This window comes from Ammodytes marinus (assembly GCF_949987685.1).
Source record: "Ammodytes marinus genome assembly, chromosome: 6".
NCBI lineage: Eukaryota > Metazoa > Chordata > Actinopteri > Uranoscopiformes > Ammodytidae > Ammodytes > Ammodytes marinus.
Window position 1 is genome coordinate 15,815,827 of NC_137235.1, and position 18,261 is coordinate 15,834,087.

Here is an 18,261-nt window from a genome sequence, read left to right on the forward strand (position 1 = left end):
GCTCACGCTGGCACAGCAAGGACTCTAAATCGATAACCGAGTGAATCAGCGGCGCCTCCCAATTGGACATCATCTTTCACAATGGCAGATAAACCGAGTGCTCAGAAAAGGTAATATTAATATTAAGGGCGTTCTACCGCTAAGCTAAACATAAATAAAATGAATAAGCATGAACAAATAACGTCTAAATAGCCACATTAAAGTAAACACGAAGCTATAGACGACTACGAAGTAGCTAGCTAGCGACTTAGCTCGCTAACATTTACACCCATTTTTCCCATGGTTTCTCCTCTCATAGCACTGTTTTTCTCTTGTTCTTTGCAGTGTTAAAATAGCCGCAGGAGCCGTAGTTTGTGTTGAGAGTGAAATTAGAGGAGATGTCACAATAGGTAAGATTTCTCGCTTTGGTTCACTTGCAAGTAGTCACTTCTGACTTGACAAAACTTAACTAATTTGTCAGGACCTCTACGTTACCTTACCTTTTTTTATATTATGTGTTTTCTACAGGCCCCAGGACAGTAGTCCACCCAAAAGCTCGTATCATTGCAGAGGCAGGACCCATAGTGATTGGAGAAGGCAATTTGATCGAGGAGCAAGCTCTGATCATAAATAGGTAATCTAAAATTCCTTGGTACCTCAATTTGTGTCTCTTGTTTTGAAATGATTACTTTACTGATAATTACAGCCTTGCCTGTTCTACTCCACAGTTACCCAGAAAACATCACGCCGGACTCTGAGGTGGAACCAAAACCCATGACCATTGGCATGAACAATGTATTTGAAGTTGGCTGTGGTATCCTTTTAACCTGCCTGACCAATCATATTCTATCAGTCAAATTATTTTGTATATTGTAATCAATGGATTGTATCTATCAAAAATAAGTGTCCTTAGTTGATAAAAAAACAGTATCACAAGCCCTGAAAATTGGAGACAACAATGTAATCGAATCAAAAGGTGGGATATTTGCATCGATTTGGCTTTCAGTGTGTGTCCACTGTCCATATGTGAGCAGCCTACATCTGCACAGCTATAGATGGAGCTTTTAAATGATCTGAGTCACTGACTGTATCAAATGTCCCCTGCTTTGTTTTCTAGCTGACGTTGGAAGGAATGTGATCCTCACCAGTGGCTGCATCATTGGGGCTTTCTGTCAGGTCAACACCTGTGAAGTCATATCTGAGAACACAGTCATCTACGGCTCTGGATGTATGAGGCGGGTTCAGACAGAGAGACCACAGGTATGGATACACACAGTTGTTAATGGCGTTGACTGGAAATGGTCATTTAATAACTATGGGAAATGTATCCAAAAATTGCTGTTATTTCCCTTCTGCTAAATATAGTACTGGGGGGAAGAGTCTGTTCCACTAAGCTTTTTTGTCAAACCATTCGGATTCATTTTTAGACTGAATGTAATGTTTTAAAATGGAATTGCTACTTAAGGCCAGGACACCAGCCCGATAATCGCCGTCGTCAAAAAAAAAGACGAATCTGTTTGGTGTGTGCCGTGACGTCGGCCGACGTAGAGGTCGTCGGGCTTGTTTTGAGCCTGTCGGCCGCCGATTGAACATGTTCAATGCTGTTCTGCCGACCGTCTTTCATTTGGAGCAATTTGATTGGTGGAGGGCTAGCGAATCAGTGAAGCCCGGAAGTGAGGCGGGTAGCACAAACAGCTAACAACAGCTAGCCATCGTTTTAATGTGTTTGTTCGTTTCGTTTTGAGAGTACTCACATGCATCAACCCTTGTTGACTGCTCGACACCATGCTCGACACTCTCTGCTAAAAATTGTGCTCTTATGGTCCATAAATATAAATACGTATTTCTATCTATGTTTATGCTCTAGAGCAGGGGTCTCCAACAGGTCGATCGCGAGCTACCGGTAGCTCGCGGGCGGGTTTTCAGTAGCTCGCCTGATAGGTTGACCGACTTGTAAAAAAAAAAAAAAAAAAAAAAAACATTTTTTTTTTTTTTTTTTTTTTTACAAGTTAAAAATCTGATGAAGGTAAATGCACCTCTTCCCATGGTCAAAACTTTGCGATTTGCGGTAAATAAATGTTCATGTGTCTCAAAGCGTTTCTCTATCAGCTGGTGTGTGTGCTGCTCTGCGGCTCTGCATGCGACCATGCATGACTACGGCATGCCCTGTCTTTGACCTTTGCATAAATGTATTTAATCATTTTAAGGGGAAAACACATTTTATTTATTATTTCAACTATTGAGTTATTTGTAAAACAGCATGCTAGTGTAGCCATACAAGATTTATTTTCTGAATTTTCAATGCTGCTTTATTTTTACATTTTAAATTGGGAAATACATGTTCCAAAACGACCAATACCCTCTGTATTTAAGAAGAAATCAAGCAAGTAGGCTAATAATAACCATTAATGAATTATAGGTTATCACAGTAGGCCTAATTGTCCATAATAATCTCACAACAGCCCCCTATCCAAAAAGGAACTTTAAAAATGTACAACTGTAAGGTCAGTTGTCTGTTTTATTCAAATAAGCAGTTGTTTATTTCTGTAGTGCGTATTGGCATCTTTGAGCAAAATACCCCCAAAATTTTCGGCGCGCCGCGTTGCGCCGCGCCTCCTCCACACCTGGGTGGTGACCGCCTTGACTAAGACATTTCCTGGGGGAAACACTGTTGCGTCACAATAAGAAGTGTAATATAGACATTGATGTCAATTTTCAGTGATATGTGGCCCACAAAAAGTGTAAAGTAATGTGTTCTTGGACCTTTGATGGGAAATGATTTATGATAAGCATTGGGTATTGCAATTTCACACGTGTACAAACAGAAGCTTAATTCATTTGATATGTGCTATGTAAATAAATATAAGCGATTTGATACAAGTAGCTCTTGGCCACTTACATTTTTTCAAAGTAGCTCTCAGTTGAAAAAAGGTTGGAGACCCCTGCTCTAGAGAGATGTCCAATCATTTCCGGCTTTCGTATTTTTTCGGGCCACAATACAGATTAGCGCCGCCTGCTGTTGTGGAGACATTACGTCCCGCGAGCGTACGGAAAATAAACAGTCGTCTCGGTGTGTTCTTTAGCAGCGACGGGAAGCTGGAGCTTCCTGAAACGGCCGACTCCATTTTTTTTGACGACGGCGATTATCGGGCTGGTGTGTCCTGGCCTTTAAAGCCCTGCTCTAAGACTGTGAGCAGGATGAATACTTAAAGGCCAGGACACACCAGCCCGATAATCGCCGTCGTCAAAAAAAAAGACGAATCTGTTTGGTGTGTGCCGTGACGTCGGCCGACGTAGAGGTCGTCGGGCTTGTTTTGAGCCTGTCGGCCGCCGATTGAACGTCTTTCATTTGGAGCAATTTGATCGGTGGAGGGCTAGCGAATCAGTGAAGCCCGGAAGTGAGGCGGGTAGCACAAACAGCTAACAACAGCTAGCCATCGTTTTAATGTGTTTGTTCGTTTCGTTTTGAGAGTACTCACATGCATCAACCCTTGTTGACTGCTCGACACTCTCTGCTAAAAATTGTGCTCTTATGGTCCATAAATATAAATACGTATTTCTATCTATGTTTATGCTCTAGAGAGATGTCCAATCAGTTCCGGCTTTCGTATTTTTTCGGGCCACAATACAGATTAGCGCCGCCTTCTGTTGTGGAGACATTACGTCCCGCGAGCGTACGGAAAATAAACAGTCCTATCGGTGTGTTCTTTGGCCGCGACGGGAAGACTGGAGCTTCCTGAAACGGCCGACTCCATTTTTTGCGTAGTCGGACTGGTGTGTCCTGGCCTTAAATCATGAGGAGGTTCATACTTTGTTCAATGGTGAAAGTATCTCGACACATTTTGGTCACGTTTAAATAATGGAAGATTTTTTCAGTCATTGAAGCATTTATTTGACCTCACCATTGGTGTTTGTCATGTCTGAAAGTTTCTAAATATGTACATATAAAAAGTAATATTCTTTTTTAACCATGCTTTATGCAAAAGGCACACTGTGTGAAAAACAAAATACTTAAGGCACGGATTGAAGCTCTAACAGGCCAAGCAGTGTGTTTTTACAGCCATTCACTAATTTAGAAATAGTGTGCAATGACATATTGCAGGTACCTCTAGACGGGCCTGTTGCATGTTGCTGCATACATCAACGACCAAGGAAGAGCAGTTAAACTAGACCATCATTTATTTTACAGCATTGCAGTTTTGTTTTCCATAGTATATTCAACATGTTCAGGAAAACCACAATAAATATTGGTATTTCAGCTAGTGTAGTCTTTTGAAACATGGCCAATGTCTGAGTTTTACACCATTGTGGAAAAAACACATTGTATTCACACGTGTTGTCATCTTTACAGCCCCAGACTCTTCAGCTCGACTTTCTGATGAAGATCTTGCCAAACTACCACCACTTGAAGAAAACTGTTAAAGCGGGCCACAGTGCTAGCTAAAATGTTTAAATCTTTACTTACCATTGAATTGTTAATGGCAAACAAACCCTCTTTTAAATAGATTTGGTTGGGAGCATGAATGTATATAATTATATAATATGTACCTAGCTTCCACAAGTAGCCTTTCTCAGTTTACTGATTCATATTTTCTACTTTAACAGCTGATTAAGCATTTTCATATTTATCTTGCTGGGCCGATGTACGCTTTTCTATGATTAATTAAATAAACTCAAATGCTGATTGTGTGCACAATATACTCCTTTCTGATCACAGTGGTTGCTGGTAATTCCATCACTAGGTTGTAAACATACAGGTAATTAATAGAGCATATTAAACAAATTGAGAGAAATACAAACAGCAAATTAAACTGCAAGAATCTATTTTATTATCAATTAGAATTTGATAAATAAAACCTAAATGTTTGCATTAAACTAATGTATATGTTATCACTGCTGCACTTGCAAATCAAGAAAAGAGGCTCCATTTTTTGAAGTGTCATTTATTAAAAATTATTTCAAAGGGTTTTTTATTTTAATTTAAAGCACTATTCACCATGGTGCTGCTTAATGAAATAATTGAAATGTTTCTAAATTCCAGGAGAAATGACATCCTAGATGGTTCATGCTGGATGGTAAAACCACAATGTGATGCACTGCACAACACAAACCTGTCTACTGCAACTCCTATTAAAAAGTTGTAAATTTCAGATGACGATTGCTGGACTGTTGAAATAAAGCCCCTCACACACCCCCAGCATTCCCGATGTACTAAATAAAAAAGGAGAAAAATAGTATTTACACACTTCAACCTCATTTACAATATAACAGTAAGGTTGCAACACCACCTTTAAGGATGGTCAGATTTGGCAAGGGGCATCTAGCGTCCTTAATGGTCTTAGTACTGTTTTCCTCCAGTGTCCTTCAGTTATCACTGATCAATACTAAAAAAAAAAAAAAAAGTCTTCCATGAAACAGTTGCTATTCACTCCATGTAATACAAGAGCACTGATCACGGAGGAGTGCGAAGAAAGGAAAAGAAGCTGGCTTGTTTTGACACGACAGACAGCCATGATAAAAGTCTTTGTATCGTAGCGTGGCCGGGGTTCTCTGTCTATACAGCCGTTTCTGATCTACACATTCTACACCACTGTATGAAGCAGTGAGGGAAAGGATTTCACTTCTTTGCAGGGACACCGTCTGTATAGTCCTCCAGGATGCCGGACAAATGGTGGTTGTGGGTCTTGAATTGTCTCTTCCTGTTCCCACCTTTATTCTTCCTCTTATTAATTGGTAACTGCAGGGAGCACAGAAAAACAATGGATGCTCAATAACAACGTGCAAATGTCAACATTCGGCGTTGAAATCTATAAAGACTTTTTTTGTACTAGTGAAATACTAGGAAAAGTATATTTAATGTTGGAAAGAAAATCAAGCAGATTGGAGACCAAGGGACACCGACCACTTTCTTTGGTCCAGTTTCCAGCATGGCGGAAATGCCTTGTTTCTTCAGGTACTCGTCAATCTTCTCCTCATCGATGTTATCAACTGGAACGCTCCTCCACAGCTTCTGGAACTCTACAAGAAATACACTGATCAAAAAGCTGGACAAGGTCATGTTTGGATTTTGACAAAACGTGTCTTTACACAAACCAAACCCTACTACGGACAGGCCTACATTCCAAATATAGTATCTTAAAACGGCCCAAATTAAGTACATAAATGCTTATTGATCTGACCAGCGGTTCAAACAGAGATATTTAATTTACTAAATGTTTTAGTTATCTTACAACAATCTGAAATGGAGAAAGGTAAATGTAAACTGAAAGGTTTGCCTTTAACAAAATGAATTATAAGATCTTGTTGAGCCAGTAACAGACAGCAATATACACATAGACAGACAACAGATACATTGTGAGTCATATGACGCCTGACTGACAAAGCGGACTTGTGCTCACCTTCATCCACCACAAACACGCAGTGCTTGTCATTGTGGAACAGGACCTTCTTCTTATCGGGTCTTGTCACGAAGATGATCTGATCCCCCAAAGCCTGTATGAACACATGAGAGTTCAGGTCTCTGCTGCTGACACTTTACAGTCACCACAAAGTTGACTTAAAGGTGCAGTGTGTAGAATTTATTGGCATTTTTTCAGAAAAGACTTGGTAGAAATGGAATATAATATTCATAAGTGTGTTTTAAATAATGTATAATCGCTTGAAAATAAGAGTGTTTTTTTTCTTCTTTTATTTCCTTAGAAAGAGCCTTTTATATCTACAGAAGAGCGGGGCTTTCCACCATGGAGGCCGCTACAGTAGCACAGAATGGACAAACTTAATGGTCATATGGCATTTTTAAAGTGGATTTCCTGGGGAAATGCACCTGTTGGAAGACGAAGAAGTACTATAGAATAAAAAAATACACACTGCACCTTTAACAGTGGGACATAAACAAGTTAATTCAGAGAATGTACCTCATGTATTGGGAGACGCTTTAACACGGACACACTTCAGCATTAGTCAAACTCTCTTTTATGGTTACCTTGATGGCCTTGGCAGAGTTAGGAAGTCCCTCCTCTACGTCGTCGAGCAGCACTCCTCCCAGGCCCAGCTGGTCGTGTTTGTCCAGCAGCCTCACTAAGGCTTTCTTATCCTTCAGGTTGTACTTGGGCTTGAAGCCATACGTCCCATCCCGGACATCAATTTTGGGGTTGTTGACCAAGGCCTGAGATTGACAGAAAGTGAAGGAGTATGTGTTAGGATTTTAGGTTTCTTGTAAATCTATGGCACTTGTGTATTTTTAAACGATGTTGTGATATAAATATGATGTGATGTGTGTTGTGTGTAATGCTGAACGCACCTCCGTCATGAGCCACTGTTTCTGTTTCATGCTGATGTCGAGAAGTTTGGTCTCATCCAGAATCTCCTCTAGGGTCAGAAAGTGTGTATCACCACCCTGATGCCTTGTCTGAGTGTTAGGGACACAGAAGCACGTTGATTTACATATAGAATTCCCAGGCTACAAAGTATTCAAAATCTTCCTTTTAATTCATTTCAGCATTAGTCCAATTTAATTCATTTCAAATTCCAATCTATTCTTAGCCCCACACCTCTGACAGGGCTTTGAGCCGAATGACTACAGTGAGTTTGTGCCTAACAACTTCTGACAATGGGCCGGGTAAATAAAAAAATATTTGAAACTCTGTATTCAACAGATGGCACACAAAAAAGGCACACATCAAAAGAAAAATCTGTCAATTAGGGTGTGAATTCTGCAGAGGGGGTATGAGTCAGACAGCTCTAGTGTGACACACAGCATGATAAACAAGCCGGTAGAACACCCACAATAAATAAAACTAGGGACAAAATGTTACAACGCAGACACAACTGACTCACTGGGCTGACAGAACAGACAACAATTCAAGCCTTTTAAAGGATGTTTAATGGAGATCACGACTTGCTAGGAATCAAAGTGGACCCTGTAGCGGGAAGCTTCTATCCACTTGAAGAATAACAATATCCATGAGACTGAAACACACCTTTGTCTAAACAGTGCTCATCCTTGCAGAGGCAAACACTTTCAAGATGAATACAATCATCACCACTGAATTGCTGGAGAATGTTCACTTTCAAACAAAACAAAATGTCTCCATAGGCTTACCTTCATATAATTGACTATCTTGGCAAGGCAGCCAAACTTGTACCCAGAGCTCGTCTTGATGTTGATGTTGCCATTACTGGACTCTGTGGAGAAGAATAGAAAGCTAAATATTGAATAATGTCATGTTATTAATTGTAAAAGGCTGACACCACAGTAGATTATTTGGACACACAGGCTTTAGTGAAACGTTCTTCATAGATAAAACTGTTTAAAATCAATAGATACTATTTTTACACCAGTTTGTGTCATAACCATCAAGAGACAAAAAAAAAAGTACATTATTTACAATGAAGTCACCACTCTTTAGGCTGGTGAGACCAGTCTGATCTTGCAAGCTTCACATTAGTTTCTCTCTTGCAGATCAGTCTGGACTTTCTCCAATATCAGTGGGGAGGAGTCCCGTTAAAAAATGGCAGGGCCAATCAGGACCTGGGTTCTGACCTGAAGTTTGGCCCTTTCTGGAAGGCAGCCACTGATTGGTTTGTGTAGTTGTCGTCAATCTAGCCTAGAATGTGAAGTTTGCAAGATCCGGGTGGTCTCACCAGGCTAAGCAATCTTGCACTACTCTTCATGTTATAGTCCATTTTTAAGTGCATATCAATAACCCCTCCTTGCCCAGTTCTACTGAAGATGTAATTCTTTTAAAACAAATATATACTTTCATATTTTAAAAGAAGTTAAGTTATTTCCTAAACCAGTGGGGCACTAGCCTGGCACCGCCCGCCTACATACTTCCGCTCAATCTTTATTTCCTTTCAGTAGTCAGTCTGCAAGTACACTGAATTTGTCTGGGAATATTTCCAGCTGCAAATTAACACACCTTTGCTATTGTGAGTGTTTACGGCAGCAGGTAAGTGTATGTGGAACCGACTCAAAATGAAGTCACGGTGGTCATATTCGTGTGCTCATTGTAAATTAATGGAGGAGAGTGCCACCCTGCTGTGAAAGAATGTGGCTCTCTGGTATGGCACAAAGCAAAAAGCTATATCGGGCTGGGTTGCACAACTTGTTAATTTTCTTTTGTTTTCTCAGGACTTTTTGAAAATGAGAATGTTATATACAAACTTAAACAGCGGCATTATTCAGGCAATAAAAATATCATAAAGTACTGCAGGAGATACAATGAGATTTAATCCGATGATCAGAATTATTTGAAGTCCAACCAGCTGGTCCTATCCTGTGTTGGAGTCCAATAATGCTGTGTCCACCCCCCTATTGACTGTCTGTAGTCTGGACACTCAGCACGCGCCAATCAAAGCTGAAAGCAGACACTGATTCATGAATGATTCATGGTGTGGGCGGGAGCTTCTGTGAGCCTTGAGCTGCACTGTGGGCCGGGCCGATGGAATTGTGACAGGCCGTTTAGCGAATGGTGCAGAGGCAGGGCTAAAAGAACAGAGCCAATGGTGGAGACAGAAAGAGAGAGAGAGAGAGAGAGAGAGAGGAGACCCGTGCTGTTCAGCCGAGACATTTAAGAGCTGCAAGGAGTGGCGGAGGGAGCGAGCCAAGGAAAGCTGAGGAGGAAAACAGGTCGAGGAGTCAGCGAAAGGAGGAGGGAGGAAGGGTGGAAGACGGAGAGCAAAAAAGAGGAGAGAGAGAGAGAGAGCGCATCTGTTGACTCGCATCTTGTAAAAGGCTGAGCCAGAAACACAGGTGAGTGAGTCTGCACTTTTTTCCCTTTTTTACAGAATAGCATCATCAGAATAACGTGTTCATGCGTGTTAGACATCAGCCAGATCATAACAATCCACAGTATTCTTTTAAGCTACAGGCTGTGGAAGGCTGTTCTTGGCCTCACTGTGTAGCTATGATGATAAGGGGGATATTTTGGTGAGCAATCCACCAGTCACACAGTAAAATCATACATTTTTAAAATGCAGACAATCTATTTTTTATGAAGCCAACATTTTTCTCCATAAGAAATCCTGAAAATTGCACATCACTATATCTACCAACAATGTATGGAACATGTGTTTTAAACTAGAAACAACTAAGCTGTTATCTTTAGGTCGCAATTTAATATTGAGGCCAAGACTCCCCTCCGCATGATTAAATAAACATGGATCTGTCTGCCTGCTCTGGTACAGCCCCCTAATACCAAGCATCACAAACTGTGTGTGTCCTATGTGAACTCATGTGCATCTTGTCTGTGTGTACGGAATTGCATGACTCGTTGCAAACTGGCGCTCTCTAGATAAATCAATGAGTGGACTGACAGCTGTGAGGAGCCAGCCGGGGTGTATAAGTGCATGTTGTGTGTGTGTGTTTGTGTGTGTGTGTGTGTGTGTGTGTGTAGTAAGAGGCAGCCACTGTGCAGCCAAAGAGCAATATCTGTACCTTTGAGACCCTGGGGTGGGGCTCATTCAGTCTGAGATAATAACAGATGCTGTGGGGAGCCAATCAGTCTTTATGTGCCTGATTGTTCTGACAATAGAAAGAAGCAGAGAGCATTTGGTAGAATAGCAGGAGGGGGCGGGGGCAATACCAGGCGAGACAAATTTGTAAAAGAGGTGGTTGTCATGGCAATGGGATGAAGTGAAGTTGATTGGAAGAGCTGGGTTGGCGATAAAGAGGGCACAGGGAGTCAAGTTGAATCAACTGAGGAGAGCATGGACCACATTCTGTATACGCACTAAAACAACTCCAGCTAACACAAATGTAGTAAACTAACTGTGTAAGTGACACCACATAATATTCTATATTTTCCTGCCTTAAATAGCCGAATAGAAAATCAAACCGGCACAGTGCAAGCATTTTGTCAGCATGGAAGAAAGGGGCATATTCTTAATGATAAACTGAATTTCACAACAGACTGACTTATTACATATAGCACATAGCACATGCATATTATTTATTATTATGTTTTAGCAATGCTTTGAACCAAAGTGCCTTTAAAATAAAACATGCACAAAAAGCTGTAAGTTAATAGTTGCCTTGCCCACCTTACTGATCACAGCATATCATGTAATGCTGAGTCAGTGTGAGACTATAAGTTACATTGAATAATATGCATGAACTCCAGGGACAACTGAATCCACTACAACTGGCTCGATCTCATTACAGTTTCAGGTAACACGGAAAACTAATGTGACAAACAAATGTAGGGTATCCACATACGTGCACTAAAACACAATCAAGTTGTACTTTAGATGCCAAACTTCTATTCCCCATCCATGAAAGCATGTGTTTTACACTCTATTAGCCCAGTTAGACGATTTTGGAATAAATACACATGGAAAGATGGAACTGAAGGTTTAGCCTACTGCAAAGAGAAGCACTTATGAGCCCTCTCTTTCCGTGGTCCACTCAAGTAATCTGGGTCAGTTTACTAGGTCTCTTAATTCAATCTAAAAATGCAGAAAAGAGCATGCATGTGCACACGTTTGTATGTGTGTGTGTGTGTGTGTGTGTGTGTGTGGGCGGGCAGATATACTGGCAGGCTGTTCCCTGAGGATGTCTAACAGGAGGCTGAAAATGTTAAAGGACAGCTGAAGGGAGACAAATGGCCCGACATTGTACACACTGCACACACTTTTCACTTCATTGCCAGATTTCAATTACTTAATTACAACATTTTGGTCAGGTGTTATGGCCAAGCGTATGTGCCACTAGCTTGCTGCACAGCTATCCTTTTTCTAAATCTATTTTTGTTCCGAGCAGATGGCCTCAGCAGGGTTTAAGCTCCTTTTGCAAAATAAACTTTTGCTCTAGTAATAACATTGTTTTCTCATACGAAATCCTTTCTGTAGGCCAGGGCTCATTTTCTTTACAAGCTGACAATGTAATGTCTGACTTTACAACATGATACCCTCGATGTCCGGAAAAAAAAATGTTGTAGGCCTACTTGCATTTCAGCAAATTACCTAAGAGAATCCCTGATGGTATTAGGAGAGGAAATGGCTTTCCCATTCTGTCTTAGGTTCTAGGGGCTAGATCCTTGTCAAACAGACCATTGGTTCGCTTTGGCAATTTGTCTGCCTGTATTTGTTTTTTTTTGTTTTTGAGTGCAATTTATTATGTCTAATCTCGATGTATGTTGTGCCCCTGTAAAGCCCTTTGAATTGCCTTGTGTCTGAAGTGTGCTTTATAAATAAACTTGCCTTGCCTAATGCTGCACACAGTGAAGCTCAGAACTCAATAAGATCACAGGTGTTAACAATCTTTTCACCCTGTTTTTTGTTTTTTCTAAATAGATCATCATGGCCAACGTCACTTCCGCCATACACCCGAGTAACCTCCCATGGCACCCGGAGGCAGCCCCTCTCTCCCGCGTGTCCCTGCAGGTCCAGGAGGTCTACCCCTTCCACGACGGCTGGAACGTGGCCTGCTTCATCATCCTCCTGCTCTTCATCCTCACTGTGCTGTCCCTGGCTGCGTTGGCTGTGCTTTATGAACTGCTAGACTGTGGCTGCTGTGCTAAAGGCAAGACACACCGGCAGCTCCAAGAGGAAGGGCCCGGAGGCTGTGGCATGTCCAGCATGTGCACTGAGTCACTGGCCCACACTGAGATAGTATAGCCCGCCCAGGACCACCAACAGAGAGGGGATTTGGATTTCACTGCTGAACTGGGCAAACCTGGAAAATAAACTGTTCTAAAAACTGCCCAGTATAGTCGCTCAATTGCTCACACTTAAAGACCTACTTCACCGGTGGAAATATCAAGGTGTATTGAACTCTGAGATCCTATGTAGTATAAATGTGCAACATTTTTAGAAATCGCTTCATCCTAGCCTGAGAAAAGGCAGAAAGAGTGTTTTTCACTGTCTCACTGTCTAACCCTACATTTTACCATGTGTGACATCACACATGTGAACATGTAGGGTTAGGATTAACAGGACAGCTGGGCCAATGGAAGACTGAGGGAAGAAAATCCTCATTCATTATATTATAATAGCGATTTTATAATGATAGAATAGATAAAACGAGCAGGATACTCAAAATTGTATCCGGCTATTACCACAAAGCTGAATGACTGGGAGACCTGTGTTATTAAATGTGAATACTGTTTAAGTGATTGCGGTTTGAATATAGAGTGATATAATATCTATATTAGCAACAAAATATTGCTAACTTCTCCTTTAAGAGGATGTGTAGGGAAGAGACGAGATAAGGTTGCAGAAGAAAGGAAGGGGGGAGTGACGTCTAATCAGCTTTTCATTTCAGCTAGGATGATTTCTTCACACATCTACCATTCACCACCACTGAACACACAGGGCAGGCAGACCCTGGAAACCATAGTTTACACCAGAAGGACTCAAGAGAGAACACCCAAGTAGTCTGGAAGTTATTGTAATAGAAATAGTTCAAATAGTAAGGCCAGAAAAAAAACATGTTAATGTACAAAAAACACTATTCAGACCCATTAGCTGGTCAAGAAAATAAAGTTTTATTTTTCAATGCAAATGAGCTTCTATGAGACGTGGTCAAATTTAGTATACGGACAGAAAATGCTGTCCAAATCGGAGAACTTGAGTATTATTTGTTTTATTTTTTATTATCATAATAAGTTTACCAACAGGATCTGATAATCAACAGCTAAATGGTCAAGCTTAGTTGGACAGCATAGTTGCTTCTCTGTTCGTCAGTAAATTGTACAATGATGTAATTTATCATGTCATATTGAGCACAATGTATTATTTCATATGCCTTACCACAAAATGCCTAATAAATCATCACTGAACCAGAGTTTTTTTCGTTCACCTTTAAGAACAGACACATTACCGGAAAAGGAAGGAGGAGATACTTTGAATGTTTGGGGATAATAGAAATCATTTAAAAAAACATATAATAAAAATAAATAAAGCACGGCTTAGCATTGTATTGTAGCTAAATATTTTTTGCAGGCTTTCACTTTGTTGTTTAAAATTGTTCCAACAGAGCTTTCAAATTCTCAAACACAGTACTTTTACTGAATAATATCATATGTGTTGACAATGTGGGGTGTGCCTGACAAAAATGCTGGGGGCGCCAGTGCGTGCCACTTCTGTCCATCCATCCATGCACAACGGCCAAGCAGTGGAACAGTGCACACAGAAGGCACCACCATTCTGCAATGACCACTGGCAACTGAGTGATTTGGGATATTTTTGTGCGGACTAATTTGGGTTTTAGATTGTTCCGGTCTATGGAATAATACAGTGGCCTAATAATAAACATGAGATATATCAAACAAAGCTGAAATATCTGGATGAATTTAGGATTCATTAGATTTTATAGCCTATATAATAATCTCTGCACACATCTGAGCTATTTCAAGAGAGCAAAAGTGCATAGGAGGCCACACAACATGGTCCCATTGCCTAAATTCCAATTCTGAAATGTTCTCCTTCTCTGTTTACATACATAAAGTCAGAGTCATACCCCACACGTAACAGCGCTTCTATGACTTCTATTCATATATATAACCTGCCTACAACATCCAGGCTATTACTTGTTGTTACAGTCACAAACATGTGAGGAATCATTTTTGGTAAACGTCTTGTTCACATACCTTTGGAACCGGAGGAGCTCTCCTTGTCGCCTTTGGGTTTCTTCTTCTTGTGTGACTCGGAGGCTGCCGGTCTCTTCTCTACAGCCGGAGTGGAAAGAGCTCTCTTCTTGAACAGCTCCCTCTCCCTCAGCAGAGCTGGATCCATCCTGGCTATTAACATAGAATAAAATATCAGACTTAATGGAGTTCCAATCAAGATGAGACCAGTCATTTCTTTCTAAGAGGTGTCACAATACCTGGCCCACATAGTTTACTTATGTCAGTTTTTTTTTTATATGATTTAAAGATGCACTGAGTTCAGAATGGGCACTAAATGAGTACAATATAAACTCAAAATAATGAAAAGGGTCTGTATTTTGACAAAGACGGGATGGCCCACTGACAATGAATTAACCGCCTCCAGTATGCCTGTGTTGATCGGTTGCTAATCGAGCCGAGACTGGAAACAGAATAAAACACAATTTGACACCTACATCTCAAACTGTTTTTCCGAATCCAGCAAAGTAGCAAATTAAATGGGAAGACATGGCAATGCTCTATGAACAGGAATAAGCAGCCACATTGACATGGCGTCAGAGAAAATAAATAGGTAGCCTAATTTTCCAACATTAGCTGGGTTAGTTTGTCTGCCAGACAAGTAATTTATTAAGTCTGCATTTTTATCAGATGATAATGTAAATGCTCAAAATAGACATGGTTGACGTTTTCTACTTCATTATGCGTCGCTGACTGTTTTGATACCAAAATCATTGAGCAAACGGCACAGCACAGTGCGACTCTTGTTTTGTTAGCGTTAACAACGTTACCTCACACTTGGTCCCTGTACGCACAGAAACTGATGATTTAGTCCACGACGACTTTCTGATTTCGATAAGATAGATATATCGAACAGGAGGGGAACGCTCTTTTAGATAAATCAAAGTGTATTCCTTTAAAGAGGGTAAACATTAGCCAACTAACTTCTTCATAGACAAATCATCTATTTTTTTCTCCTCATGCCTGACTTCCGGTTCTTGTTCGATTTTTCGGATATCGACAGCTAATCCTCTGCGACGTCATCACGTCAGATCCGTGCTTTACGTTATATCGTTTCTGTTTATCTTTTTAGGAAAAGCCGTTTAAACAAGGCTTGCTCGAAAAAGGTTTGTGGTTTGACTAGATAAGTTTAGTTTCATAATATAGACACATTTACAATAAAATATATTATACAATGCAAAGTAAGATTTTTGCAGAATGTTGCCTAATGAAGATCATGTAATGTTGAAACAAGTTATTTGTATGCATCCTCTCAGTAGTAGGCTACTACTGAATATAATTCTTTAATCAATGCAGCCCTAAATATCAGACCTCATGAAGGCCTACATGAATGTGCCATTTTATATCTTCAAACCCTATGTTCAAACCCCAACTGCTCATCTCCAGAGAGCAAATGGCACAGTGGCGACACTTAGTGGTTCAGTTACGGTGCTACATCACACACTCACGTTTGTCATGGTCTTTTCCTTTCAAGTTACACAAAAACAAAAACTTTAAAGAAAAATGTTTTATGCTTTTTTACTTTTGAAAGAACTATACAGTGGTAGAATTAGTATAGATGAAATATTCATCTGATGATGGGCCTACATTACATATAGGCGCCGCCTATGGAAAATAGGCCTAACAAATGTCACAATGAATCTGGCAAAGAAAGTATTTGGATTTGGATTACAGTAAGATGTCAAACATATAATAGTGTACCTGATAGCGATATGCTACTTGACATAAAATGAACGTCTAACATGAATGTGCTGCCAATTCCTATTTTTATTTTTTCAATTTGCTAGTGTGTTTGTATAACCCTAACAATTCAAAACTGCAACACACGGTCACCAAGTAATACATTTTTGCTATAGAAGACAAAAGATATATTTGCCTTCTTTCTCAGGAGACATCCTCAATACACTGCAGTGATTTATACAAAGTTCTATAACATATCTCATATAGAGAAGAATAAACCGTTTTATTTTGGTAGATGAGTCATGTGTAACTGTAATGATGCAAAATCTAGTTGATAAAAACAACAAGTTTTTGGTTAATCATTTCTGATTTCAAGGTTATATGGGATTCAACCCAATTTAATACTCCCCCAGAAACAGGTCTGGCTTACTGAAAATGGTGACATTTCTGGAGAAATGGCTGTTTGTGACTTCAGAGACACCTTAACTGTTCACGAAGGATATTAAAGGGTACAGAGGAGCTCTGTGTACTGACTCTCATGGCGACAAGAAACAGATTATCTCCCAGCTCAGCATGTATGGCATTATCACTGCATGGACATGAGAGACTAAAGTAAGTGACTGATGAGCATACCCTCAGAAACAAGGCAACAATCAAAGAGACAAACCGTGAGGCCCTTACAATACCTCTAAGCCCATTGGTCTCCTCTGGCATCTTTTTAATGAAAAAATCCTCTCCCTGAAGGAAGTGACTATTATTATGTGCTATACGCTATTCAGCGCCCTTGATCAATAATTATGATTTGGCCTCACTTATCACTTATACACACTGCATTCAAAGATGTTCTATATGGGAGGCTGTATGGAAGGTAAAAAAATAAGGCCTTAATGTCCACACCATGGAAATGGTGGTTATGAAAGTGGGTGCATCAGTTCATCCTGCTGAAGCTGGAATTTGCTGAGCCAAGATAGGGAGGCAACACGGCCTCTGGCTAATCGGGTGAGTAAAGAGGTTACATAAGGCTGCAGTGTAACCTAGTCACCGATGCCAATAGGGAGCTAAGCATCCAGGAGCAGCTGAGTGTTGAATATTAGAGATACAGAGCGGAGATGGACCGTGGTGTTCAGATGAGACTTTAAGAGAGGGAACAGAGGGCCACTTAATTAGTTCTCAATTCCTGCACATGCATAAGCGTTCATGCTTGGCACAGGATTTTACAATAAAAGATGTTCTTTATTCAAGACACGTGGCGTAACGTATCTGAAAGCTTCTTAGATATTAAAGAAGTGTTATTATTAATACATTTTCATAGTATTTTTGAGATGGAGATCTGTCACGTTTGGCAGGCTGTCACATTAAAAGCCCCTGAAAACGTGTCTTAAAATCATATGATAACATATGCATGCACTTTAAAATGTTATTGAGTTTGAGACTTAACATTTCAGTTAAGCCACCCTGTGGGTGTGGTTTGATTCAATTTGATTGACTGTGATCAAACAACTGACCAGATTAAACCCAATCAGGTTCTGATTGAAATATTACAAAATCCGTATTTGTACTGCATCACCCTTTCCAACCGAGCCCCACCTATTTTAAACCAATGAGAAAAGCGCAGAAAACGATGCAACACACACCAAAAAAAGGAATACAGAAATCTATAATGTGAAATGATAACCAGCTGTTTTAACATTTTCAGAATATACTGTAGTGTTCATGAAGGAGCTCATCGAAATTCAGTAAAAACCTGAATCAGAAAAGGATTTTCATGGCCAGGGAATCCCAAGGACGCTTTTAAAAACATATTCAATACAATCATTGAGGAAAGAATATGACTCAGTTCTTTCCAGTTTTTCAGCGATCTACAGTTCTTTGTGTGAACACATGAATGAACGTGCATATTAAGTATGGCGTGTAGTCGAGGCATGGGTAAAATAACAACATCGAATCAAATCCTAAAATGTTTAAACAAATAACA

At 40.2% G+C, this 18,261-nt stretch overlaps 3 protein-coding genes across 3 annotated transcripts; 2 read left to right on the forward strand and 1 right to left on the reverse strand.

Annotated features, from left to right (window-relative positions):
* The first annotated feature begins 18 nt into the window (after window positions 1-18).
* On the forward strand, window positions 19-4,663 carry LOC307251556 (dynactin subunit 6-like). The gene is made up of 7 exons (XM_080028924.1): window positions 19-110; window positions 325-389; window positions 508-613; window positions 708-793; window positions 908-955; window positions 1,097-1,239; window positions 4,331-4,663. The coding sequence occupies exons 1-7, from the start codon at window positions 82-84 to the stop codon at window positions 4,421-4,423; spliced, it is 570 nt and encodes a 189-aa protein (XP_079885050.1). The 5' UTR covers window positions 19-81; the 3' UTR covers window positions 4,424-4,663.
* Window positions 4,664-4,802: 139 nt separating this feature from the next.
* Window positions 4,803-15,575, reverse strand: gtf2e2 (general transcription factor IIE, polypeptide 2, beta). The gene is made up of 8 exons (XM_080028923.1): window positions 15,377-15,575; window positions 14,571-14,720; window positions 8,081-8,163; window positions 7,280-7,387; window positions 6,962-7,144; window positions 6,378-6,471; window positions 5,882-5,997; window positions 4,803-5,716 (listed from the first exon to the last, which is right to left on the reverse strand). Exons 2-8 carry the CDS (start codon window positions 14,713-14,715, stop codon window positions 5,597-5,599), a joined length of 849 nt encoding a protein of 282 aa, XP_079885049.1. The 5' UTR covers window positions 14,716-14,720; window positions 15,377-15,575; the 3' UTR covers window positions 4,803-5,596.
* On the forward strand, window positions 9,606-12,644 carry smim18 (small integral membrane protein 18). The gene is made up of 2 exons (XM_080028925.1): window positions 9,606-9,733; window positions 12,274-12,644. The coding sequence occupies exon 2, from the start codon at window positions 12,280-12,282 to the stop codon at window positions 12,595-12,597; it is 318 nt and encodes a 105-aa protein (XP_079885051.1). The 5' UTR covers window positions 9,606-9,733; window positions 12,274-12,279; the 3' UTR covers window positions 12,598-12,644.
* Window positions 15,576-18,261: the final 2,686 nt, after the last annotated feature.

Excerpts from the sequence above, each read along its gene's own strand:
- LOC307251556 (XM_080028924.1), top strand. The coding sequence starts at position 82 with ATGGCAGATAAACCGAGTGCTCAGAAAAG. Across the intron at positions 111-324 it reads AAACCGAGTGCTCAGAAAAG|TGTTAAAATAGCCGCAGGAG; the intron begins GTAATATTAATA and ends TGTTCTTTGCAG. Across the intron at positions 956-1,096 it reads CAATGTAATCGAATCAAAAG|CTGACGTTGGAAGGAATGTG; the intron begins GTGGGATATTTG and ends TTTGTTTTCTAG.
- smim18 (XM_080028925.1), top strand. The coding sequence starts at position 12,280 with ATGGCCAACGTCACTTCCGCCATACACCCGAGTAACCTCCCATGGCAC.
- gtf2e2 (XM_080028923.1), bottom strand. The coding sequence starts at position 14,715 with ATGGATCCAGCTCTGCTGAGGGAGAGGGAGCTGTTCAAGAAGAGAGCT. Across the intron at positions 8,164-14,570 it reads GAGCTCCTCCGGTTCCAAAG|AGTCCAGTAATGGCAACATC; the intron begins GTATGTGAACAA and ends TCTTCTCCACAG. Across the intron at positions 6,472-6,961 it reads ACTCTGCCAAGGCCATCAAG|GCTTTGGGGGATCAGATCAT; the intron begins GTAACCATAAAA and ends GTGTTCATACAG.